Genomic DNA, 27,114 nt, shown 5'->3' on the forward strand with positions numbered 1-27,114 from the left:
TTCCTGCTTTCTATTCTTCAAAAGATGGCTACTTATCCTTACCAACTGTTTGGTAGAGCTAGCACATAGACTTGGGGGCTTGAAACAACAGAAATCCCTCCTCTCCCAGCTGGGAGGCTGAAATCAAGGTGTCTGCAGGCTTAGTTCCTTGCAGGGCTGCAAGGTATCCTGTGCCTCCCTCCTTGGTTTGTTAATGGCCAGCTTTCCCTGTCTCTTCTCTCGTCAGGTTCACCCTGCCCCAGTATGACCTCATCTTAATTAATTATATCTTCTATGACTCTATTTCCAAATAAGCTAGAATTCTGAGTTTCAGGGAGTCAGACCTTCCAAACACTGATTTCTGGAGGCCACGATTCACCTCGTCTTTCCTAGTCTATTATTGTGTTGCTAAACAGCAATGCCAACACTGGATGGTTTGTAAGAATCGAGGCTGACAGTTCTAGTGCTGGAAGTCCAATAGCATGAGGCTGGCCTTCGACTGACCTTGGCTGCATCTCAGCGCAGTGGGGAGGAGTGGAAAGGGCGGCAGTGTGCAGAGACAGACTGGGGCCACCATCTTCCTTTTATGGCAATGTGTTCTTGTGGAAACTGGCCCTTTCTCATGAAAGAAGGAACGCACTCCCTCTGGAGAGGTATCATTAATCCATTTAGGAGCATGACGCCTCCATAACCCAGTCCACACCCACTTGGCCTCACCTTGAATGCCTCCCCAGCTCCCAACACCATTACACTGGAGACCAAATTCCAGATCATGAACCTTTAGGGACAACGGCTATCTGAACCATAGCACCGTAACCCCAGAGCGTTACCCCCTGTTGGGGCTAGCTGCAGCAGTTGGTGCAGTGTGGTCCTGTCTCACCCCCCAGAACATCAACTGCCATCTCAGTCCAGACAAGGGCCACTGTCACTTCTGTCATGACCCCATTCTTTGTGCCTGCTTCTGTTGTTCCATTTGAATTCTGCTGTAAATTTTGACTGATACCTTATTTCCATTTCTGCGCTGAGCCTGGCAGTGTCTTACACAGTAGCGAACCCACGTGCTGCTGCGGAGGTTGGGAACTGGAGACCAGAGTGATTTCTCAGTGCCCGGAGAAGGTCAGGAGAGGTACACTGACAGGAGGTCACCAAGCACGACAGCCAGCCAGCAAAGGCCATACTGCAATTTTACGGCACGCAAAACGTGAAGGCGCAAAAGGAGCGACCACAGAAAAAGGGATATTTTGTGTTTCACTTTGTTTTTTTAGAAGCAACATTAAGGGTGAAGTAGAGGCAATCCCTTGAGAGATTTTCATAGCATGATACCAGGGAACTGAGAAGCTCTGCTTTGTGACAGCATCTAAGTCCCAGTTGGGTTTTATCAGTATCATTTTGCTTCAAACCATAAAGGAATGAAAGAGAAAAAGGAAGAAAAGGGGTTAATAATGGCAATCCAGGAAAAGACAGATTTCTGGTCTCATTGGTACTGGCAATGGGCAGGTGCATGGTGACACGAGCCCACCTAACTGCTGATGAATTTCTCTTCAACGATAGAAAAATCATTTTCACTCTGGACAGTTCTGAATATGCAAACTGCTCACAACGGCGAACAAGATTCTGATCACTTCACATCCACTCGCACTGAGAATCGCGAAGAAGACTAAGCAGTGCCAGGTGCTTGGTGACCAATCCCGGCGTCGTGAGGCCGGCTCAGCGATTTTCATAGTGCTACTTTTGCATGGTTTTGGAGACCAGATTGGAATGATGGGAAATAGGCATTTTCCCCTGTAAAGTTGCATATTATATGGGAATGCTCATCCTTTCTCATCCAGGTAACACTGATTGCGTTCTCTTTTCTGTTATTAACTCCTTTGTTCCTTCTTCAGGGTCTTCCTCCCAGGACAGGGCTGAGAGTCCAGGGGCTTATTCAGGGCTGGGCTGGTTAAAAGTAGAAGAGGAAAAAGTTCCGAGGAGGACCTCCCTCTCCCAGGCTGTCAGTGCTGCCCGTTAGGTGAAGCTGTCCCTCAGAGAGTACTATTGGGACCCAGGGCCACCAGTGACCTCCGCTTTGGCACAAGGTGCTCAGCGTTCAGAAAACAGAGTGCCGGTCCTAGAGATCAGCTCTTCTCCCCCAAACCCACCCACTCAATGGGGTTGTTCATGTCAAGAGGGATCCCAGAGAAGACCAGACTCTGACCAAGAGTTCACTGCCATGTAATTCCCTAATTCCTTAAATTACTGCGTGTTAGGGGTTGGGGGGTGGAGGAGGAGTGGCATGGGGATGAGGAGTATCAAGACCTTGTTCTTGCCTTCCTGCTGGCCTTAGGCTGGGCGGTAGCTCTGAACTTCAAAGGAAAGGTCTGGACCCTGGGGCCTTCACTAGCAGAATTGCATTCCTCCAGCAGGAGGAAGTCATTCTAACTGCGTGGTTCTTCCGGAGAATTTGTTCTCTGCTATCTGCCGAGTGAATGGAGGGTTTGGGCTTCCTTTGTGCTGCTACGGGGGCCCCCTATCTGGTGGGTCACCCAGAAAAGTGTGCTTCCAGTTAGCAGCAAACAGCTTCTGCATCACCGGACCTCCCACATTGTGTGTGTAAAATGGGGTTTTTAAAAGTTTCCATTTTATTTGATAAGCAAATGCCTGATTTTTTTTTATAGTCAAAGTGATTGATATTTTCTTTTGACATTTTCCCCATTGCTTTTATGTGTAGGTGGTCCCTTCTGGGTTTTCTTTTTCACTTAATTTTCTTACCCATCTAGAATTGATTTTGTCTATAATGTAATGTGGAGATACAGCCTAAATGCTAAATAATTGATCAGCTCTCCACTGATTCAAGGTTTTTTGTTTCTTAACCCTGTGCATACAGGGGCTGTGTAACAGGTGCCTTTAGGAACCATGAGGCCAGGGTGGTTTGATGGGAACATGCCCTGAGGCCGAGTAAGGCTGAAGACAGTGGGAGCTGGGCAGTGGTACAGCAGTAGAGTGCCAGGCTCTGCAAGGCTGGCCCACACCAGCAGCTTCTGGGCTCAGGTTTGGACAGCTCCTAGAGCCTGCAGGTACACCAGTGCCCCTGATCCAGGCCTGGCTGAAGCTGAGTGTGGGTCGCGATGTCAAGATCCTGTTAGGGCTGCTGTGTTTCTGTCTCTGCAACTTTCTCTTTCTGGGTCTCTCACTAATGGAAAAATAAATTATTCTTTTTTTAAAAAAAGAATGAAGACAACGTGCAAAGACGCTGGTACCCAGCTGACCAGCAGTGGCACAGAGGCAGAGCCTCTGTGCAGGCGTTTCCCTCCTTTGGGTAGCACAGGGTGACTCTGCCTTTAGGGAGACCCAGATTCCACAGGGGTGCAGTGTTACACATGTTGCCACCTGGTTTCTTACAAACCTTAAAATAATAATTCTAGGGGGATGACCCCATGACCTAGTGATAAAAGGAGCTGTTCTCTGCAGCCAGGAGGTGACCTGGCAGTTAAGGCGCTGGACTCGCGCATAGACAATTGTGGTTTGAGTTCTGGATCCAGAGGATTGAAAGTTACGCTGGGTACATGTATGTGTATGCTCAAAATCCCACAAGAATGGAGAAGGGGTTGTGGATGGCCATCCCCCCTGAGGGGGGATGATTTCTCACTTTCTCTCTTTCTGGGTGCAAACATCCTATAGCCAAAATCTCTCTCTCTAAAAAGAAAAAGAAAAAGGAGCTGGTTCCACACAGCCAACTCCATGGTTTGAACCCAGATCCAGAAGTCTGAGAAACACACCAGGTTTGCATGTGTGTGAGCTCCAAATCCCACCATGATGGAGAAATAGAGAAGGGATTGTGGTGTGATCACGCCCCACTGGGAGGTACTTTCTCCCTCTTCCTGTCTATGTCTCTGTCTTTGGTGAGCAACGTGTCTGCTGGCAAAACAGATCAGTAATTCTAGGACCAGCCACAGGGGCACAGGTGGTGGAGTGCTGCTCTCAGATTCTAGAGCCGGATGGAGAGCACGGTGTGGGCCTGGGGCACCTGACACACACCAAGTGTGTGCACACATGCAACCATGATCCTAGCTGGCTGGAGGGTCCCAGCTGGCTGAGGAGGATCGCAGTGTGGACAGGCATTATGGAGGGTGCCTGTTTCAATCTCTCTCATTCTTTCTCTCTCAAAATAAACTTAAAAAATATGATTATTTAAAAAAATCAATGTTGCTTTTATTACCAGATGGCTAATCACACGAGGACAGTAGTAACATCTTGGGTGTCTTCTACACTCCCCCGGTAGAAGCAGGGTACGCTGCAGAGGATGGATGATCTGTGTGCAATTCGTAAAAGATCGGTTGAAGCTACACTCTGCTTTGGTTGTTCGCATCCCTGCCAGGCGCTCCGAGTTCCTGCAGTCTGTGTGAATGGGCATTACTGTGTTTTCCAGCATATTACGTACATGCTGTGTATCTTTTCTACTTTACTTCCACCTCCGTGTCCTCCAGCAGGAGGAAGTCATTCTAGCAGCGTGATCCAGTAAAAAAATTAAACCAAACTAACCAGGCGTAGGTTAGAGAGCAGGCTCCCGAGTCCCATGGCAGTGTTGTGTCTGGGCTTGCTGCTGGAGTGTTCAAGGCAGCTGGAGTGGCATAAATGACAAGCCTGACTTACAAGGTGAAGATTGAAGACAACCAACACAGGAATTCTTTTCTCTTCTACTGGGTACCCAAGAAAGCATATTTACTTTTGTTTTCAGAAAAAGTTGGGATGAAAAATTGGAGATATTACAGATAACAGTGTTATTAATGGGATTATTTTCTACTACGTTCTAATACTTCAGAGCTGTGCATGTATTTCTATGTGTATAGATGTGACAAATACATGCATATATATTATATATTCATATATAACAATTAGCAAACGTTGTAGACTGCTTAATTAAAATATTTTTTATCTCCCAAGAGGGAAGGTAGCATGTAGACTACTGTTTACTGGCAACTTCAAGTATAACTCCCACACGGCTATGTTGTCTTAGTATTCAGGTACCATTGGTGTCTCAAAGCAGTATAACATATTATAGAATATTGGAGAAATAAAAAAAAGTAGAAATGGAGAAACACCTACATATACAAAGTCTTCAAACAGTTCATTAAAAAATGCATGTTATGAAAAATCTATGGATGGATTTCAAAGATTTTTGTACCTAAATGAACTTGTGCTTTCATTTCATTTTCCACACACTTTAAAAAAATATTTTATTTACGTTTATTTATTTATTTTAATTTGATTGGAGGACAGAGTGAAAGAGAGAGAGAGAGAGAGAGAGAGAGAGAGAGGGAGAGAAGGGGAAAATGAGAAAGCAAGCTATTATACTAGGTCCAGGACTCAAACCGTGGTCAGCCATGTGGGAGTACAGCATCCTTAACCACGCCACCTGCCAGCCCCACACTTTTCTCTTTTTTTGAAAGATTTTTGCCATAGGCACATGCACTAGGCAGAGGGACAAAAAGAGACAGAGAGACAAAAAGGAAGAAATCACCCCCCAGGGGGATGGTGGCCCCACAATCCCTTCTCCTCCATTCTCTTCTTGGGATTTAGGGCATGCATGTACATACGCCCAGCGTGAGTTTCATGGGACTGACTTGAACTGCGGTCAGCCACGTGAGAGTCCAACTCCTTAACCACCACGTCCCCTGCTGGCCCCATGACTTACTATTATTTTAAGGGTTGAGCTCTAGTACTGGATTCCACAAGTGAGCCGAGGAGCCACTTCTGTCAGGGAGGAAGCAACAAGGAGATGAGACATGCTGGGACAATGCCCTGCTCCACCCTCTGCCTCTCAGCAGCCGGCTCCTGTGGGCACCTGGGCTTCCCCCTGTGGGGCCGCAGCCGGTTCTGCCCTGAGAGGCAACTGTCCCTCTGTCCTTACTGCTCTCAGGAAACTCCACTCACCACCAGCTCCCATCTGGGAGGGTGGCTGGCTTCTGCACTCCGTTGGGGTCAGTGGCTCAGCCGGCAAATAAACCATGGCTTTTTCCTTTATTCCTAGACAGGAATCATCTCCCTCTATGACTGTGTTTTTAAGAGGAACCTAAGTTACAACCAAAAATTGCACCGAGATGACAGAGAACATGCCAAGTACCTGGGACTTCACATTAACGAGGAGGTAATAAGATAGGATATTTACAAGTGGTTAACAGATTTTAAACAGTGTGTGAATATTTATGTGTGTATCTGTGTATGTATATGTGTATTCATATGAATGTGTGTACATATATATTCATGAATACATGTGTGTACATGTATACACAGGCATATATGGGTATGTATAGGCATGCATGTATACAAGCAAATGAATGTATACATGTGTATCCACGCATGTGCGTATGTATATGTGTGCATGCATATCTGTATATACATGTATATTTGTATGTATGTATGTATGTATGCATGCATGCATACACCAGTGTGAATGTACACTTCTGTATAAATGCATGGATGTATATGTGTATGTATACAGTGCACATCTATGTGTATGTGTCAATTATATGTATGCATGTGTGTGCATGCAGGTAAGTATGTGTATGCATGCATGTATGTGCCTATGTGTGCATGCAAGTACACATGTACATGCAATCCTGTGCTCAGTGGCTATGTAGGCCTCCTCACGCAGGTCCTCTCTGTCTTGCTGTGCCAAGCAGCTGAGACCGAGCTACCATCCTAGCTCCCTCTACTCTGTTTTCTGACTTGTGTATTCATGTTTTGATTCTGCGTTTGGGCCTACAGAGTTAAACAATTTAATGAGAACAAAATTCAGAAGTTCTTTCCACAGATAAATCAAGTCAGCTTCACTGAGTCTTGCTACCCTAGTTCCTCTAGGGATGCTGGTTTTCTAGGCCTGAAATTGCACACACAAGACTGTCACCCAGCCACTGTGACTACCATATATGGGGTGGCTCATCTTTATCTCCCACTCTGTTCTGCAACGGAGTGGTTACATATAATCAACTGCATGGGTGGGTGCCCACAAAACTCATCAGACCCATGGGGGACAGGAAGACAGGTGTGCAAACTGTCAGGAGTGCCAGAGGACAGGTGTGCAGGGAGTCAGGTGTGCAGAGAAAGAGGTATGTAGGGGGTCAGGGGTGCAGGGAGACAGGTGTGCAGGAGGTCAGGAGTTCAGGAGGTCAGGTGTGTAGAAGTCAGGTGTGCAGGAGGTCAGGTGTGTAGGAGGTCAAGTGTGCAGTGTAAGGCATGCAGAACCGATGTGCAGGGGGACAGGCGTGTGGGGGGTCAGATATGCAGAGGTCAGGTGTGCAGGGGACAGGACTGCAACGGTCAGGTGTGCAGGGGATCATGCCTCACTCCAGCCTTTCATGTAGCCCTTCTACTGCATTCTCATGCCCTGACATCATTTGCCAAAGTCTAGTCTGAGGACACCAAAAGCCGATGTGAGAAGCTTAACTTTCCATACAGTCTGTTACATGGGCTTCCGGTTAGAAAAGCTTCCGGTTGGATTTCTATTTGGATCATTGAACTTTTGCTCATGGCAAGATGCCACCATGCCACTTTTTTGTTGTTGTTGTTGTTATAGGGTGCGTGCGCTCGCCAGATGGACAGGCAAAGACAGAGACAGCAAGCAAGAAATCACCCCCCGGGGGGATGGTCACGCCGCAATCCCTTCTCCTCCATTCTCCTCTCGGAATCTTGGGCACTGGGTCTGGGATGCGAACCGCGGTCGACTACGTGGGAGTCCAACGACATAGCCATTACACTAACTGCTGGTCCCCCACCATGCCACTTTTAATAATCTTTATTTTGTTGAAAGGAGGTACTATCACGTGTTACCACCTATGCCGTGGACCTGGGGATTTGTCTCCTAGTCATTTTTGTTCCCGTTAGTGCATCCTGCATTGGAGGTGAAGTTGGTGCTTTTCTCTTGAGAAGAACGTGACTGGCAGTGCTCACATCCTTTTCTATTTTCTGAACACCTCTCATGTGTACCTGAGCATCCTGGGACTAAGAAAAAGGCCCTGTCCTTATGTGACATTGTGACTGCTGACACTCTTATGTGCGGAGGGAAAAACAAAAGGCAAAGAAATAATGAACCCATTTTTAGGCAGTGAAAAGTGTGCAGAATAAATCAGTGGTGTAAGGGATTGGGGGAAGTGAAAGGGACGGTGGTGCTCAGGGGGGTGCGGGGAAGACGGAGACCTCTGAGCAGTGGTCTGCGAGGCAAGACCAAAGCTGGGGCACGAGTTGACCAGAAAGAGCAAACAGGTGGAGTGCAGGGCCGGAAGCTGGAAAGCTGCTCTGTGTGTTTGGGGGAAAGAAAGAGGCAGAGGGAGGATGGAGGGAGGGCAAGGCAGGCCATGAATCTGAAGTCAGAGGGCACCTGGTGCCTGGTGCAAGCTCTTGTCTTCTCCTCTGAAGGTGTTGAGGACATTAGAGGGCTCCAAGTGGAGGACAGAGTCGCTCTGGCTTCAGTGAAGGCACCCACAAGGAGACAAGTGGGGGGCATGCAGGTGGGCAGGACAGATTAGTCCCCTGGGTTGGGGGGCACCTGAGCTGAGAGCATGCTGGTCCTGGGGGGCTGGGCGGGCCAGCCACACTGAAGGGTACCAGGATGCTGTTTCCATGATCTTCACCAGGAAAAAGAGAGGCCGGTGGGCGTGCTGACATCTTCTGTCTACGGGAAGCGCATCAACCAGCCGGTGGAGCCCCTGAATCGAGACCATGGCCGGGTGAACCACGTGCGGGCTGACTTCTACAGGAAGAATGACATCCCCAGCCTCAAGGCACCCGGCTTTGGACACATTGCTCCGGCCTGAAGCCTGCCCTGTGGCCCACAGCCAGTTGGGGTGCTCTGCCAGAGTGATGCTACACAGGGGCGCCCAGAGCTTGTTTCCCCTTCTCACAACATCTGGTGGCTGGAGGGATGCCTCCGCTGCATGTGATGGGGCAAATGCCCACAAGTGGGCAGCCTGCCCTCTAATGCTTCTTGGCTAAGGACTTGGCCAAATGCCGTCAGGACATTGTAAGACTAGCAAGTGTGACTGTGTGCACTGAACTGGGTTCGCATTACCTGAATAAAATGAAACTTTGTTCCCACTTGAGGCTGGTTGGGGTGGCTTTTTCCTCTGACTTTCCACATTTGCAAGGACTCTTGGGGAGGCGGTCCCACCAGTGCTGTTGTGTGCCATTCCGTTCCTCTACACTGTTGGAAACTGCTCATGCCCGATGACACGAACAGCCACAAACAGTCCTTGAGCTTTCCTTTCTCACAAGGGAGAGGTAGGGAAAGCTGCCTTTCAGCACAATCGAATTCTAAACAATCTTTCTCTTCTAGAGGTCCAAGATGCAGTACCAGAATTTTGGCCCAGCCTGCGGGTGCAGTTGGTAGTAAATTGAGCTGCAGTACCAGAAGCCACGTGGCTGACTCTAGTTTGGGTCCCCGAGTCACCTTGAAGACATGTCAGGGTGTGTGTGCCCATGATCCTGATGAGCTGCAGGGCTGGGGAAGCCCCATCAAGGGTGCTTCTCTCTCTGTCCCTTGTGTGTGCATGCAGTATCACAAATAAAAGAAACTTCAAAAACATAACAGAGTCGTGCTCAAATGAGGACAAAAGTCCCAGCCAGGATAAGGATGGGGGCCTTGGCGATGGCCAGCAATACTCACTGTCTTTCTTCAAGGGAGAAGCGCCAAAGTCACACGAAGCAACTGGACTTTGGTGTTCGAAGACAGTAAAATATGGGCTCCTAAATTTTCACGCTGTGGCTTGGGCAAGTCATCTCATCCTTCCAAGTCTACGTTTCCTCGTCTTTAAAGTGGAGTTTTCAAACTCGGAGGTGTCTGTGTGGGACCCAGTGAGGTGGCACATGTGACGTGTACCCTGCCCAGCTCCCAGCAATCTCAGTGACAATTGCTGCTGTGAAGTTAGGGTTTAGAAGCAGCTGCTTTTAACACAAGTTGGAAATGTTTACTGTGGACATAATTTGAAACTTACTCAAGTATTAAGATATCAGCCATATTTTAAATGAATCAATCCCTGGGAAGAAATCATCTCTCACCAACCATGATTGAATTTTCCACAGTTTAGCATTTAATGGGCAGGTGATCTAATTAATTTCAATGTTCATTCCTCCATTACTGGTTTTATTGTTTTGAATCCGCAAGGAGCATTCTCTAAGGACACATGACACTCAACTGCTGGCAATTTCAAGGTTGAATCACTCCTAAATATATATTTCTTTATTTTTTGAAAACAGTTTTACAGTGTAGGTGCCTTTTTTTTTTCAAACAAATAGTTTACTTGGAATATCTTGGAATGCATTATACTGTTATTTATAATAATAGAAAATATATAAAGTAAGGTTATGGAAACTTTTATAAATTTTCATTCAATCTTGATTCAAAAAGACAAGGCATCTGTAAGGGACTAAAATAAATGTCAAACTAAATTACTTTCATTGGCTTTAAGTCAGATTTTTCTTCCTTAAACTCTTCCTACTTTTAAAAAGCAGGATTGGACTTAGGCAAGATTTCAAGAGATCTCACATTCATTAGGCAGGTAGGGAAATCAGGTTTCTTCTTGGCATTCCAACTTTTACAACCGAAGGCAGCTAATGAAGCCTGTCAGTCATCTTGTCAAAGAGAACAAATTCCTCTATTAGAAGAATGGGTTTTAATTTTTCAAATTTCCACCACGATGTTCTTGATGCGTCTAGAACAAGGGAAGCAGAATGGTTGCTGCCTTTAGGAAAGCACATCACGCAGGGGAGAAAGAATGACAAGGATTGGGGACAAAACTTAGACGATTTTCAACAGAGTCTTCACAGCCTGGTCCAGATTTCAGAGGAAGAGAGATGCCCCCATCAAACTTCTCTGGCTTCAGTCATTGGTTTGGAGCTTCAGGTGTATTAAGGCCAGTGCCGAGTTGTGATTACAGGATCAAACATTCCCAGTGGAGGGCAGAAAACTGAACAAGTCAGGTGCAGTCACACTCCAGTGATGCGGTGTCTGGCTTCAGTAGTGATCTTAACCAAATCCAAGTCCCGTTCCTGGCGGGAGCTTTGTACGGCCTGCGACCACGTGGTGGCAGGAGTCAGCCCATGGCCTGCCAGGCGCTCTCGTCACTGGCTCGCTTAATCATGAGCCAATCCTGTGAGCTACCAAGGAGAATGCTGAGGAGAATGCGAGATGGGTTCAAAGTCGTGTAGCCAGTCAAGAGCCAGGAAACAAACCGGAGACATCTGCTTCAAATCCAAGTTCCCACGAGTAAACGGCTTGCTCAACAGATCAGCCAGATCCTCTACCCCCTACAGGGGCCTGTCCTGAGCTGCAGAAAGGGAATAAGTTTGCCTAACCAGGCTGGTATTTGCAATTTTGCCTTTAAACATTGGATTATGCAAGATGGCTTCATTTTTCACCATGTACCGAAGTATGATTTCTTTATGTTAAAAAATATATATAAAAAATACCCTATAGTATTGGATTTACAAGAACAAATGCTTCCATATCTTCTGTCTTTAAAAATATACAAACATTGGCTCTATGGCATCGTAGGCCTCCTCAAACATAATTTACGAGGCATAGCAGCTTCTCTCATTAGTTCAAACTATCACGATGACTCACTTGCACGGGTTGTTCCAAATGGTCCTTATGCCGGGTTTGGCAGCTCTGGCGGAGGAGAATCGGAGCTGCGGTGCAGTGGACCAAGCGGTGCTGTTGCTCGTAAAGAACCTTCTGACTGTCAAAGTACTTTTTCTTGTAAAGGTTCTCTAGAGCGGCTGTTAACAATCAGTTCCCTAGATACACTGAGCATACTTTTTTTTCTTTCCAGGAAGTTGTGTGATCAATTATCTGCATTACAAACGTTGTCCTGATCTGAATTACTCCAAGATATCTACATACTGGCTTGTGGAGTGCTCCCTCAGAAACAAGGTGTCTAAAGGGAGAATGGATGGAGCAATCCACAGGAGAAAGAAGGGAAAAGAAAGGATACAGGCAGCAGAACCAAAGTACATAAAACTTTTAATGAATTAACCTTACAAAAGACAGATGGCATCAAAACATCAGACGAGTTTGGTACAAAACGGGTCCTAGGCTCTGAGGACTAACTGTGGTGACGGACGGCAGCACGCTGCTGGCAGGAGACACAACAGAGCTGGGTGACAAGAGCCACAGATCCCCAGGGGCCCATGGACGCCACTGGCAATGACACACGTGGGTGGGCACAGACTCCATGTGGGCGACAGAATCGACATATTCACAAATACTGTGTGTTTGGATATCGGACTAGCGGATGCGGTCGGCGAGCTACCATAGTTTCCAGAAAAGAACATGCACCAGAAGATAATATACACGCCCTAGTTTTATTGCCGTAAGAATGTTTGTTTGTTTCACCTCTCTGCTCTTGGTTAGTACTCTGAACGGTTTCCGTCTACAACTCGCTCCTTTGTCCTTTTGCTTAGGAGTAAGCACAGTGCAAGTGGCAGAACGATCTGGGCACACGTCAGACACCAAATGGTATGCCACTGGGTCACAGGAACGAGTCTGCAAAGGCTCCATGGGACAGAACAGAGCACACACATCAAAAATGAGGGACGGACATTGCAGTCAGAAAGTGCGTGGCACCTTCCTGAAATACAGTCTTCTTGCCAGAGAGCAGGGGCTCTTCAGGATGCCACGTTGCTCTGGGAAAGGGACCTGGACATTTCTGTGTTTACAAAGTACGTCTTCAGGTCCCCCTTGCCTTTCACGTTGATTATGCCTCGGCAGGTGCACGTGTACCCAAGTGTCTGGAGGATGAGGCTCGTTTCCTCAGTAACCTGGAAGCCACAGGAGCAATGGAAAAGTAGTTAGGAACTCAGTTAACACAGCCCACGGGACCTTGGTGATAAAGAACCCAGTATTCCACTCTTGAGAAACTAGTAGAAAGAGACAATAATCCACAAGAAGAAACATGTTTTTAGGAACAATAATGTTTAACCCAGTGCTATGACAGTGAGAAACTAGAACCAACCTAAAATTCAAAGTAATCTGTAGGGTTAAAGACTGTTGTGCTATTGTGATTGGACTATGTAATTTCATCTGAAAAAGAAGAATTAAGCCTGGATCCAGATTGCAGTTTCAACCATGTGAATGTTGTATACTCATACCAAAGAGACCTGAAAAATGAAAAGAAATCACTTCTCGAGGGAATGGCCTACCACAATCCCTTCTCCTCCATCCTCTTTTTGGGATTTTAGGCATGCACACACACAGCGTAAGTTTTAAGCCACCGGGTCCAGGACTTGAACCGCAGTCAACTATATGGGAATCCAGCGACATAGCCATTATGCCATCTGCTGGTCCCTAGAGTAGATTTTAGTAGAGATGGGAGAAACCCTGGAGAGAAGCACTGTCACCTCTGTCTGTGTGAACAAAGGGACATAAAACCAGAACTGCAGGAACATAAAACCAGCACCTGCAGGAGGGGCATGACTGCTGGCATGCCTTGCAGCTTCCTGGCTTCACTGCATTGGCAGACATTGCTAGTAGGAGGGGGCCACTCCCTGCACCACGCCCATGTGACCAGGTACCTACTTCCACCACTGCACTGTAAGGGGACAGCCGCGTGCTCAGTTGTGTCCCGGCCCTGCGGGGTAGATGACAGCGCCACCTTGACCGGGAAGAGCAGGGCAGTGTTCATCTCCCATGGAGTCATCTGCTGTCTCAGCCTCAGGTGGTGACAGGCTTGCTTGGAAGACCAAGCCTGGGACTGAGCCCAGGGTGACCTGGGGTCCACCTGCTTGAGTACTGGAGGAGCTGCAGAGAACTTGTCAGGGACACAGATGTGGTCTACACTAAGAGGAGACCCACCTACTGGAGCCTGGACATCCATCCGGACTAGCAAGAGGGTTTCTGCATCTGGGACATGCAGGGAGAGAGAGCTGTTTCCCCAGACGGCCCTGGCACCACCATCTGATCAGCACCACATGGCTGATAGAAAATAAGGAGCAGGGAGCTATCCACCCTGATGAACCCCAGTTCCCCTTCTTCCAGGTCTGGGGAGCACCTGGGATGCTGAACGGGCTTGCTGTGAAGTTTTCTAGGCTTAGGGCTGGGAAGCACAGTGGGAGCCTGAAGCTCTAATCAAAAGGAACTATTCCTCAGGCCCAAGAGAACCTTCTTAATGGTCTCAGCATTTTCCCTGGCATCTCACTATGACTTTTCCCTCATAAATGGAAACGAGAGGCCATCAGGACTAGAGTATGCCATGCTGTGGCAGGAGAAAGCCTACTCACACGCGACCCTTCCAGCAGCTGCGTGATGCAAGCCCACACAGGCCTGCTCACTGACTTCACTGTGCAGGGTCGGAATCTGCCCAATTTCCTCCCTGGGATCAGAGTGCACAGAGCTGGTCCAGGTGGCAGGTCTGTACTAAGCCACAGGGATTTTATGATGCCAAAAATCCTCTTAGAGCTGCACACGGGTTCAAGCTCATTTTAAACACTGACCTGCAGAGGATTTATGATCTCCAGCAGGGAAAAGTCTGCACAGGCAGGGTCTCTTAAATTGCTTTGGATACTTAGCCTGAGTGCTTGAAAACTGCTCTGAGAGTTGTAAAGCGAATTAGGAGCTACCATCCATCTCCCAAATGTTCTGGGGATGCGGTAGGAACACAGGTCAATCTGCAGATGGGAACGTGTGTCCTTGGGGCATGCCTCCCTCTCCACCAAAAAGACCCGGGGTGTCCAGGACTGCTGGGGCATCCCTGGACACTGGGAGTGGCTAGCAATGCTCAGAAAGCCCTAGAAGGTTTGGAGCCTCTGAGGCATGACTAGACGAGGCCGACAAATGCCTGGCTGGGGACAGGAGCAACGGGGCAGGTTGCATGGATGATGACCAAGGCAGTCCTCAACTAGAGGGGCCCCTCTCAGCCCACCAGTGAAGTGGTGGTGACCCAAGCGGATATGGAGAGGTCGCCACCAGTGGGATCCCCTGAGCAGGGCTGGCTGTCTCTCTTCCCTGTGCAATGGCCAGTTTGGTCAAAAGGGCCTGAGGAATTTTCCTTCTCCATCCATTACTTTTTTTTTTTTGCTATAGGGCATGTGTACTTGCCAGACAGACAAGAGATAGAGAGACAAAGCAAGAAATCACCACCCCGGGGGGATGGCCACACCGTAATCCCTTCTCCTCCATTCTCCTCTCGGGATCTTGGGCACACACGCACATGTGCCTGGCATGAGTTTAAGCCACCAGGTCCGGGACTCAAACAGCAGCTGACTACGTGGGAGTCCAGCGACACAGCCATTACGCTAACTGCTGGTCCCTACTTTTTGTTTTTACCTCTGCCTTCTCTGTCAGACTTTTGCTTACTTTTCAGCCACTTTTGACTAATAATCTGAGCAGCAGAAAAACACTTAGAAGTCATGTTTAGTTCACTCTATGCAAAAATGAGAGCTATCCTTTAGAGTGGCCATAGAAATAGAACCCCTGGGGATGCACGAGGGGAAGTAACGTGAAAGGCAGGGAGTAAGCAGAGCTCGGTGGAAACCCTATCATGAGCGTTGCCAGAGTGGGTGGTCTTTTGCTAAAGACAAGACCTGTATAACTGCCTCATGATTTTAGGAGGCAACATGATTTGATGGCCTTAGCCAAGCTGAGGCACGCAGTATAGGGACCTATCAAAACCCCCAAAAGAACAGCCATCATAAAGTATGTGATGCGTGTCAGTGCTTTTCACTCAAATTTGCCATTAGCAGACATTTATGCTCCAGTGTGCAACATCGCTGGGGTGACATGCGAAACCCAGCCACTGCTTTTTCAGAGTGAGGCAAATGAAAGTTCAGCCTAGCTGCACACACACATAAGTGCATGCACTTACACACGCATACACATATGTATGCACATGCACACGCTTCCCTCTCATGTGGGCAGCCCAGCCCCTCACTCCAGTTGTCTGGCGCTGTGCTTGGCCAGGTCCCTGAAGTACGGTGGCTGGTGATGAGATTGCCACGGTATAAAATAATGTATGTGTAAAATAAGGGCATGCATGCCTTCACTTCATATTCTCTCCCTTAGCTGAGTTCTCCTTCTTTCAAATATTGAAAAAACCACAGCATCCTGTTTTTCCTCTGCTCCCCCCACTCTTCATTGTCTCCCATTAACATGGCAGATGGGTTCCTGGTCTAGGAGCCTGCTCTCCAAGCTCAGCAGTTCCACTTCCTCTCACCTGTGTCCCCCTGAAGGTGGATGGATATTCTCTGATTTCCAGTTAATGAAATCTAGGATTCTGAGGAAACCAAGTAAGGGTCACAAAAACCAGATACTTCCAGACTCTCCTGAAATGCCTTCCATGTTCCTGGGTGGACCTGTCCCTGAGTAAGACAGACTATATACTGGTACGTCCTGTGCCACTATGGTGCAGTCTTCAGACTTCTCTAGCATGAAAACAGTAGACGGACTCTCTATAAGCAATCAAAACCCATTAAGTGACTTTCAGTATGGAGTGGAGGACGGGAATAAGTAAGATAATCTGAGGCTGACCCTGCAGTCTTAATGGTTAAGGGAGGCAGATTCCACATGGCCTACCATGGTTTGAATCCCAACCCCAGGAACTTGAAAAACAGGCCAGGAACACGTGTGCCCGTGCGCCAAATCCTTACAGGATGGAAGAGAAGCGACTGTGACATGACTGCGCCCCACTGGGGTGGGGGGAGGGTGTTACTTTCTCCCTCTTTGTCTTTGTCTTTCGCTGGTGAGTACATATGCCTTTGGCAATTACAGAGAGACAGAGAATGCCTACCATAGTTTACACAGCATTTCTAAACTGTAGTACAAAGATGTCTTTTGCTGTAAATATATTTAAAGTTCCATCTAAACCCTGGCAACGTATTTACCATTCTTCACAGATCACCCAAAAATATAAAACAGTGTATGTTAATGGCATCATATCTTCACTTAGTATTCTTTTTCTTAACTGAGTTTCTTTCTTTCAAATATTGGAAAAACCCACAGCTTCCTGTTTTCACCGTCTCTGTCTCTGACAGATCACTCGCTCCCCTCATTCGTCATTATCTCGCATTAGCCATTGATGGGGCAGATGGGTTCCTGGTCCGGGAGCCCACTCTCTTCTCACCTACGAAGCTTACGCTACCTTTGTTTTAGCTTCTCCCTCCACTGCATTCCTCCGTGGGCCTCTCCCGTCCTCAGTGACTCTCCACGGCTCCTGGATCTCACTTCCCCTCCCTTGAAAAGGTGGCGTTCACATTCCGTTTCCTTTTCCATCCTTAATTCCTATTTTCTCTGATGCTTCTCCAAAGCCCCGTCCTCCAGGAGCCTTCCCTAGTGCACGGACTAGATGCGGGTCTCTCAGTGTGGCTTTATCACATTCCCAATTACCCAGCTGTGAGTTCGGTGGGCGACTGCATCTCCATCTCTGACAGGTCACTCGCTGTGTGAGACAGGTCGGCTGAGCCCTGGCTACTCCTTGGCGAGGGAGCGGAGCAGAAAAGGGCGTTGAGTGAATCAGAGAGCAAACGTGCTTGGATGGAGCTGCTGTCTGGGTGGCCTCCCTCCCCCTGTTCCCGGTTCTCCCTGATGCTATCCTGGATCCCCCCCAGGCTGGCCACTGCTCTCCCGCAGAGTTTCAGCACAGTCTAATGACGATTTTTTTTTTCTATTTTCTTTACAGCAACTTTCAATACTTTTTTCCTACAATATTATTGGTGCTCATTATAGTTACTCCAACTCTGGCTGCAGTTGTTTTAATGAGCAATGGGAATATTGACATATAATAATTTTATTATTCTCTGGTCTCTGCTTTTAATTTGTCAGGTCTCCTTTCCACTCCCTTGGAGGGGTTCCAGGGCTTTCCAGTCACTTCTTGCTCTCGGAATTCCCATGCCAGTCTGATTTAGTATTGCCACCAGTCGTCTTTTCACCTCTTGCCTCTCCCAGTCCACACCTTCCTTCCTCCCTCAGCTCCGCCCGAGAGAGGAGGCCAGGAGGGAACGTCTGCTCTTGGTGGCCTGATCTCTTTTCCTTGCCAGCCCATTTGGAGGTGTCGAGGCTGGGAGAAGAACAGGAAAGGAGGCTCCACTCGTGCACTTGATGCCCCCGGCTGTGTGCAGCCATGGTGGTTGGTGGCTGCTGATCTTTTGTTTCCAGAAACACAATAGTTTTTTTTTATATTACTGGCATTTTCTTGGCCTCCTCTCTCGGGCGGAGCTGAGGGAGGAAGGAAGGTGTGGACTGGGAGAGGCAAGAGGTGAAAAGACGACTGGTGGCAATACTAAATCAGACTGGCATGGGAATTCCGAGAGCAAGAAGTGACTGGAAAGCCCTGGAACCCCTTACAGTCAATGCAGGCAGGAACATCTCCCCAGTAAAAAGATCTAAGGAAATTTGAAGGTCTCCTTTCTTTCCTTCGTTTACTATATTCTTTTCACAATTACACCTATTCAGGGTACTTATTCAAGTACACGCAGGCCGTGGGACAGACTGCCTTACCTGGATTTTGTCCAGGACTCCGGTGCTGTCCATCCTGCTGGCCACATTGACGGTGTTGCCCCAGATATCGTACTGTGGCTTCTGAGCTCCAATTACACCAGCAATTACAGGCCCATGATTGATACCTGTGACACAGCAAAAGTGGGTTAAACAGGTAGTGGGTGGCAGGGCAGGACACTGAGCCAGGCAGCTGGCCCCACGGCCCCAGCGCCCAACAAGTCGACTCCTGTGCATGAGCAGGAGAGAGAGGACAGGAACTGTCAGCCCCTGGGGCCAGGGTTAGGGTTTTTGCCTTTCCTAACATCCCCTTGGTGGGTTTACCTAATTCACGTGTCTGTGGTGGTGACTGCCATGGCTAAACCACTTTCCAAGGCTTTGCCCATCTGCTCTACTGCTTGTGAAGGGTTCCACCCATGTCAGCATTGAGAAAGAATCTTAACGCATGTGATAAGAAGATCTTGATGGAATACAAGTGTAGGGAGGTTTTGCCCATGGGAAAACAGCAGGCATGTCAAATACGCAACTGGGAAACGAGGAGAAGGTAGAATTGAAGGGACTAAGAGATCTTCAGGAGTTGTCCACTTTGGGAGGACTCTGGGGCAGCCAGAGGGGACAGACTGAGACCCCTAGTGAGAAGAGGTGACCTGCAGTGTCTGCACTTGAAGGTCTGCCAGTCCCTGCTGCTTGGTCTCTTGGCCATTTGCAGCTGACTCGCAGCTGTGCCCTTGTTGGAGCGAGGAAATCAGCCCTCACTCTGTGCTTGGGTATGAGCATGAACTGAGCTTCTCCGGGGAGACTTCACCTGAGGCCCCGGGGGATTCACAAGGTCACCTCTCATGGTCCAGCTGGCCTGGTTCCTGCCAAGGCATGGCTGATTTCTTGGATTCCTGGGGCACGTGTTACTTCCTCTGATAATCAGGCCCCAGTGCTGTCCCTAGTAATGAAGGTGACAGCAGCTGGTCTGATTTCCTTGCCCTAGTAACAGTAATAGTGCAACCGTGATTTCTACTTGCACATCTAGGGTCAGGGTGTGCTTTAATGCTGTGCAGGACACAGAGTGGCATCTGCCCACAGGAGCCGAAACCGTGAGAGTCTGATTGATTCAACGAGGAGAGGCCTGGGCTCTGTCTCACCCCAGCTCAGATGACTTGTCCTGAGGATTCAGCTCAAAAACACAGATCTGGGAGCAGAGCAAAGAAGGGCCGTGACAAAGACTGTGATTCTGGCTAGCTCCCTACATCTCTGTCAGCTCTGGGACTCCCCGCGACTGCATTCGCCAAACTGTATTGGTTGATGATGTTTCTGAGAGCTTTGTGTCTGACTGCTGAAGTGCCCAGCATCAGACAGCCTGTTGTAGGTTTCAGGCAGAGTTTCCCGAACTGCATGGAGAGGTACCCAGCGGGCAGTCCAAATGCTGCCCCATCAAGTATTCATAGATAGGAAAGCGGTGAGAAATAAAATCTCCTTTGCTTTCATGGAGCACTCAATAAAATGCACGCATCTGCCTCAGACATGCCAAATAATCTATCTCACCTCTTTTGCAAGGTCTGTGCCCAGACCCTAGCTGCAGACGCCGGCCTGGGTGCAGCCTTCACCCAGTAGCTTTCCCTCTGGGTGTGGTGACTCCAGCTGGGCCAGTGACTCCAGGGTGAGGGGACCATTATTGCTGCAGAGGGGCCACCTCCAGGTCATGCAGGAGTCTGCTCCATCAGGTGATGAACTAACTGATTTTGCAGCCTGCCAGGCAGAAAAGGCTGCCAAGAGCGAATTCGGTTGGTGGTATTTGTACCAACTCTTTTTGTTGGCACTTTGGTCCCTCCAAGTTCCTACCCACAAGCTACCACTGGATGGCACCACGCATCACGTGAGGTAGAACAGTGAAGCCACCTCCCGAAGAGGCTGAGGGTTTAGGGAAAGGAAAGTTTCTTGAAAGCCAAGTGCAATGTTGAGCTTAGGCCTTCTTAGAAATTTGGAGAGACTGGTGTGTGGGTTGAGGGTACAGGTATTACCAGCCATTCAACAACCAGGGTAAAGTAGGCTCTCGATAAACTCCTACTGAAGGAGGGTCATTCAACTGTTCACTTTAATCTGAAAAAATATTAGAGTCTAGACCAAGAAAACAGTGCTTTGCCATAGCAAATGTGGCTGAGGAATGACCGTCTTTCCCTGTGGCAGTGCAGGACAGTGTTACTTTGGCCCATGTATACTTGAGAATAGAGGAGTTCACTCCTCTGTGTTGAACGCATTAAAAAAAATGCTAGAGAGCATGTGTACTCACCAGAGACAGAGACGGGGAGAGAAAGAAAGCACCCCTTATTGGGGTGTAGTTATGTCACAATCCCTTCTCCTCCATCTCTCCATGCTGTTGGGATTTGGGGCACACGTACACATGCACTTGGCATGTTTTTTAAGCCTCTGGGGCCAGGATTTGAACTGCATGATCAGTCATGCGGGATCTAGCTCCCTTAACCACTAAGCCATAGGACCGGCCCAATTAGCTTTTTTTTTTTTTTTTTAATGAAGGTTGGTACGATAATTTGAGGAGTTCATGTTCTATGGTCGAGGGGACACCCCAGCATTTGATGTGCTCAGCAGGCTGCCCCAGGAGGTATCCTGCCTGCCCGGCTGCCCCACCTCTGTGTATGGTGCAGCTCCTGGTAATGGTCCACTGTGCAGAGGTAAGAGCATACAGAGAAAAATGTGCTCAGTGCTGACAACTATTAATAATAGCACATGTAGAGAAGAGATATTTTTTGCTAAAGAGATGTAAAGTCTTACTGGGTTTTTAATTCAGGACATAGCCCGCAACAGAAGAGAACAACTTTTTAAAAATCTGGATTTCTTCACCACAACCAGAACCCAGATCTCTGAGCCCGACATACCCACGCGCAGCTTGAAGTCATTGAAGGAGTGCTTGTTGATGGCGTCCAGTTTTGCCACCAGGGCAAAGGCAAACTCCACCATGGTGCCTATGTGCATGTACTGCCGCTCGGGCTCCTATGTAAAACAACACAGGTAGATGGTGTGAGCCACCCTGAGTCACAGACCTGAGCTCCAGTCGGGAAGGCGCTCTGCCACATCCAGCACTGCAGTGCGCTGCAGGTGGTCTATACGAACTGGGTCTCATCTCCCTGTAGCAGCTCGGCCTGGTTCTGGCACCACTTACCTTTCTTTGCACCTTTAGGGAGACCATGTTAGGGGCCGGACTGTGTCTCTTGCAAGGCCCTGTGTTCAAGTCCTGACCCTAGTACCCCAGTACCTTGGGATGCGGCTATATTGGGAGATCAGGTCTTGAAAGGTAAGAGATCACTAGAGTGGAGCTAATCCTATAAGCATCCACTGGGGTTGGTGTGCTTATTAGAACAGACATACAGAGGAAAGGCCATGTGAAGACAGCGGAAGACAATGCCATCTATAGGCAAGGAGAGTGGTTTCCAAAGGAAACAACCCTCTCAAAACATTCATCCTGGACTTCCAGCATCCAGAACTGTAAGATAAATTTTTACTGTCTAAGCACCCAGTCTATGGTCATGGCAATTCTATGAACTAATAAGAGGGTAATAATTTCCTGCCTTTCCTCATTCTCAAGTGCTTCATTATCCCATGAGAATAAGAGACTTATGGAGTAAAGAGGAAGCACTGGAGACCCTGAAGGTGTCAAAAGGGTAAGTGGGGATTTCTATGTATAGTGCATTTACTAGTAATATATATTATTCCTTGCATTTACTAGTAATTTATATGTTTCCTGCTGCCAGTTTATGTTTAGCATTCATTTTAATAGCTATTATAATTATATTTATTTGTGAAATTAATCTTTTCAAAAGTTTCTATTTCTTTTTACGTTGTTGTCATAGAGTGCATGTGCTCATGTAAGAGAGAGACAGAGAAGGAAAGTGAGAAATCACTCTCCAAGTGGGATGGCCACACCACAATCTCTTCTCCTCCATTCTCCTCCCAGGATTTTGGCGCACACATGTGCTCAGAGTGAGTTCAAGCCCCTGGGTCTGGGACTCAAACTGTAATTGACTATGTGAGAGTCTAGTGCCTTAACCAACACACCACCTGCTGGTCCTTTGTTTTAAATAAAGATTCTCTATTAATACATGCATATAATTCATACAACTAGTTTACATGTTTGGAAGGTCCCCACTGCCCCAGTATCAGAGACAGGGTGCACCAGCAGCATGAAGAACAGGTTCCACCTCAGCTGCAGAGTGAGTGCCTGGCGTCCTGGGCACAGGTCCATCTGCTCTGCACCTGCAGCCTGCACGGTGGCCTCAGTTTTAGCGCAGAAGTCAATGTTGCTGTTCTCTGAGGAGTCCTCCTGCCCTAGGGTGTGGGCTCCACCGGGCAGAAACTGCTCTGTTGACCTGTCTGCACAGTGAAGTGTCTGCCCGAGTACCTAGTACATATTGGTCAAACATTCACACTGAAAGCGGCAGTGAGTGACTGACAGGAAGAGGCTAGGAGGATGCAGGAGAGCCGTCAGGCTTTGGTGGAGGGTGGGAACTGACTGACGTTCACGTGGAGAGCATCTGCTCATGGACATGGGAGGGCTCCACAGGGAGTAAAGGAAAGGGAGTCTCCGAGGGTGCACTGGGGACCTGCCCTCAGTCAGGGCACAGGCGGTGCAGGGCGTTCACTGGAGACCCTGGAAAGTAGCTGGGAAAAGAACAGGAGACGTGGAATCAGGGCCTTCGGCCATGATTTCTGAGACAAGTGTTTCATCCCACTGGGTCACAGAGGGAGCTTGGTCAGAGGTCAGAGGTCAGAGGTCAAGAAAGGTCTCAGGGACAAAGAAAAAGCACCTGATGACCTTGGGGAATTCTCCACAGAAGGCGAAGCTAAAAACCAACTCTCGGGGGACAGTAGGGTTGTATGGGAAAAAGATGGAGGCAGTGGACTGAAACCATGTGCTCAAGATCCAGGCAAGGGACCAGTAGATGGTGTAATGGTTACGTTGCTGGACTCCCACAAAGTCAACTACGGTTTGAGTTCCAGACTCAGTAACTTAAAACTCACACCACTGGGTACGTGTGCATGCATGCCTAAGATCCTGAGAGGAGAATGGAGAAGGGACCGCAGCATGGCCCTCCTCTCAGGGTCAGGGGGTGATTTCTCACTTTTCATCTGTCTCTCTAGTGAGCGTATGCTCTATAGCAAAAATCTCTAAAAAAAAAAAAGAAAAGAAAAGACAAGACACAGCCCAGGGAGAGGACGGGGATCTGAGGGTGCTGGCCTAGTCCAAGTGCACGGTCCCAGCCTCCAAGCCTCCAGTCCTTGACACATGTCCCCTGGGGAGCAGAACTGCCCCCAGCTGACAATCTCTGTCCTACATAATACAAACAGGAATGAGGAGGAGTGGAATTCCTGATGAAGAGGGAGAAACTTGCTTTCTGTCCCCAGTGAGTCACACTATCTAGGAAAAGATGAGTGAATGGTGCTACCCCAAACACCCGCACTCACACTCACAGGAGAAAACCGGACAATTTACAAAATGGAATCCAAAGCAGATCGCAAGCCGACTTTGGTTCAAATGCAAAATGGCACTCGTAAGAACAGTCCGCTTTTCTGTCAAAGCTCACCATTATCATTTTTGTCTCATGACTTACGGGGGAGACACGGTCTGGAGGTTTGTACAGTCAGTTGGAAAATATCTTTTTCCTTCACAGGAAGCACAGCTGTCAGTTAAATCAACAGGCAGAATCCTGTGCAGTAAAAATGACTGTCCCAGTAAGGAGGACGCATTTGCCGTGGGAGAACGGTTTGCTTTTCACCAAACCAAGGTGCGGTAAACGAGCTCGCTCCCTGCTAAATGATTACCCAATCTGTTTTCTGTCCTCAGGGTCAGACTGGATTTTAGCAGACCTCGTTTTAAAAGAAGAGACTGAGTTCTGGAATTGGAGTTTCAATCCAACGTCAATAACTCGTTTGGGCTTAGGAAGCCCTAGAAAAATTATGTCTAGTCTCTAGAAGAACCCAATTAACTTTAAAAAGTCCTTAGAGCTAAGCTCCCAATAAATATTTGACAGCAGTGTGAAACAGCCATTTCTCCCATGATCCAAATAATTTCTGTTAGATACATTCGAATATTTAACAGACTTGGGGTGACACAACGAGGTGACGCAGTGGGCTCCCGAGACAGATCTTACAAGATTCCCAGCAAGGCACACTGCTGAAAGTGTTGACTAGACACAGGTGTCCTGAGATTATCTGGTAACTCATGACTGTGACAACCGATGCCATGCTTTCGGCTAACATCAACGTGACTTCCGCTCCAGCTCTCCCTCTCCCTCCGTCAGATGCTCACCGCGCTCCGCTGTGGGCCCGCACTGTGTTTTGTGCTGGAGAACTCGGGAGCTCAGGTTCCCGCTGGTTTGAATCTGAAGGGGACTCAAGGATGGTCATCCGAGGAGCACTTGCCCTCCAGCCTGAGGCTCCCAGGACATTTGGCTTAACGCCTCCGCGCTCCCGAGGGTGCGTCGGCCTCCGCCAGACAGGAGAGCTGCCGCGGCTGTGATAAGATGCTCACCTGGCGAGGTGCCGGGTCAGGCAAAATCGGCTCTGCTTGGGTTCTGCAACCAGCTGTGCAGCCTTGGTGAGTCCCTGGAATTCTCTGGGCCTCAATTTCCTCACCTGTGATGTGGGATGGTACCTACTGACCTCACTGACCTGCAGCTACGATGAACTCAGTTGGTACAGGCCGAACATTTGGCCTGTGTCTCGGCCTGGGATTTATTTCATGTCCTTCTCGGCAGCAGAGAGAAGCCCACAGCCCTGCTCTTGTGAAAGGTGTCTGGGAGAGGGTGCCAGGAGGATCTGCCCGACAGTCCAATGGGGTGCTTTGTCCTCTGCACGGAGGGAGCGTCTGGTGCAGATGTAAGCTCCTGACTACGACCTACAGGTCCTACATTTTAAGTGTCTTTGGCAGTCTCAGTATGCACAGTGAAAAGGGGCAGTTTGTTTTCTTTCAGTTTTCAGTTTCCTGTTACCAGCATGAAACTAGAAGGAAATTTTTCCTTACTATGACACACCTGATGGCTTGGGAGGTTGTACAAAAACACTCAGTCCTGGGATGCTGCTTTTCACTGCAGAAGAGACCTAAACTGCTCTCTGCTCTGGCCCGTGAATGGAGCTGCGAATCAGTCTAACAGAACTCTTCAGCCACAGTGCAGCTGGCACTGCAGTCTCAGAACGGCTCCTCACTTCCTCTCCGGAGCCTTGGTGGAACCTAATACTCCCTGATTCTGCACACGTGCAGAGTGTAGATTCAGACTCCTGGACGCAGCTGTGAACAGGGCCAGGTGAAGGGGCAGGGAGACGAGACAGGTGGGCAGGCAGCATGGAGACCTGGTGAGGGGCACTGGACAGATGGACGGGGTGGCCCAGCATCGACTGCCTGGCCAGCAGTTCTCCTGGGGTCTGTGCACTCCCTCTGACCATGGCACCTCACCTGACTGCTCTGGGCCTCAGCCTGTCCATCTGCAAAATGGACAGGGGGCTTCACTACTTTCCTCCTAGACTTGTCATGAAGGCTCAGGAGGCCTTTAGTTAATGCTCAAAATGTCAGAGTGAAAATAGAGAGGGTCTGCCTCGGAAGGGGCAGGTTTCTAAAACAGTGAAGGAAGCAGAGCAGTGCTGGGGGTGGGGTGGGCGGGCACAGGCTCATGCATTGGCCAGGAATGCGTAGAGGGCCAACCTGTCCCATCCACGGTGTCTCTATCTCTGCTTCAATGACCTGCCATCAACTGAGATCTGAAACAGTAAATGAAGAATTCCAGGAATGATCAATTTGTAAGTTTGCAGTTGCATATTCTGAGTAGCATGAGGAAATCTCACGTGTCCCCCTCTGTCTCACCTCTCCCCAGTTATTCACCCTGTATCCGGCCATTGGTTGTTGAGTAGCTGCTTTGGTTATAGGGTCAAAACCACAGTACACACAGGACCTGGCACTCTGCAGTCTCAGGCCTCTCCTGGCATCTTGGAACGCAGCTCTCCTGGATAAGGGGGAGGCTCTACACCTGCGCCCTCTGCTGAGACCCGCACCTGCTCTAACCCAGATAGCAGCTGGGACACACACACTCCCCGGGCTGAAAACCAGGGCTAGATGGCGGAGTAGGGGGCCATGACAGCCTGAGAGGTTGGCCCACGTGGAAGGTCTGCACAGAGTCCTCCCTGAACACACATGGCACAGGTGTGCACAGGATCAGGGGCTGGGGGCAGGTCTGTGTCAAGACCCTGTCAGAGGTGCCTGTTCCTCAGCCTCTGTCTCTTTCTTGCTTGCTCATTAAATAAACAGAGAGAGAAAGAGAGAGAGAGAGAGAGAGAGAGAGAGCGCTAAAAAACCAGATGTAGCAAACAGGGAGGAAGGAAATGAGACCGGTCCAGGAGACCATTTGGGCCTTGCTCTTCAGGGGAGCTCCCGTGACAGTTGGCGCCTTGTGCCCGCCCACCCCACCTTCAACACTGGTCTGCTTCCTTCACTGTTTTAGAAACCTGCCCCTCTCAAGGCAGACCCTCTGTATTTTCACGCTGACATTTTGAGCACCAACTAAAGGCCTCCTTGGAAAGCTCTAGGGTAGGGCAGGGCGGGGCATTTCCAGGGGCCTGTGGAAGTGAGGATTTCCAGCCCTCCCTCGGAGACACAGCAGGTCCAGGGGAGTCCCCAGAAACCGCTC

The 27,114-nt window shown here is 48.8% G+C and overlaps 2 protein-coding genes across 2 annotated transcripts in view; one reads left to right on the top strand and one right to left on the bottom strand.

Moving 5' to 3' along the window:
- Positions 1 to 9,048, top strand: part of CFAP90 (cilia and flagella associated protein 90) — a gene marked incomplete at its 5' end in the record, with an annotated part of 16,880 nt that extends 7,832 nt beyond the window's left edge. The window contains 2 exons of the mRNA XM_027769887.1: positions 5,987 to 6,103; positions 8,589 to 9,048. Of these exons, the coding sequence (XP_027625688.1) occupies positions 5,987 to 6,103; positions 8,589 to 8,768 (297 nt within the window). The remainder of the gene's footprint in view (positions 1 to 5,986; positions 6,104 to 8,588) is intronic.
- Positions 9,049 to 11,784: 2,736 nt separating this feature from the next.
- Positions 11,785 to 27,114, bottom strand: part of ADCY2 (adenylate cyclase 2) — a 393,152-nt gene continuing 377,822 nt past the window's right edge. The window contains exons 23-25 of the mRNA XM_014585843.1: positions 21,319 to 21,433; positions 18,437 to 18,561; positions 11,785 to 12,768 (exon numbers count right to left, since the gene is read on the bottom strand). Of these exons, the coding sequence (XP_014441329.1) occupies positions 12,616 to 12,768; positions 18,437 to 18,561; positions 21,319 to 21,433 (393 nt within the window). The 3' untranslated portion in view covers positions 11,785 to 12,615. The remainder of the gene's footprint in view (positions 12,769 to 18,436; positions 18,562 to 21,318; positions 21,434 to 27,114) is intronic.

This window comes from Tupaia chinensis, unplaced genomic scaffold (assembly GCF_000334495.1).
Source record: "Tupaia chinensis unplaced genomic scaffold, TupChi_1.0 Scaffold000096_1, whole genome shotgun sequence".
Taxonomy (NCBI): Eukaryota; Metazoa; Chordata; class Mammalia; order Scandentia; family Tupaiidae; genus Tupaia; species Tupaia belangeri.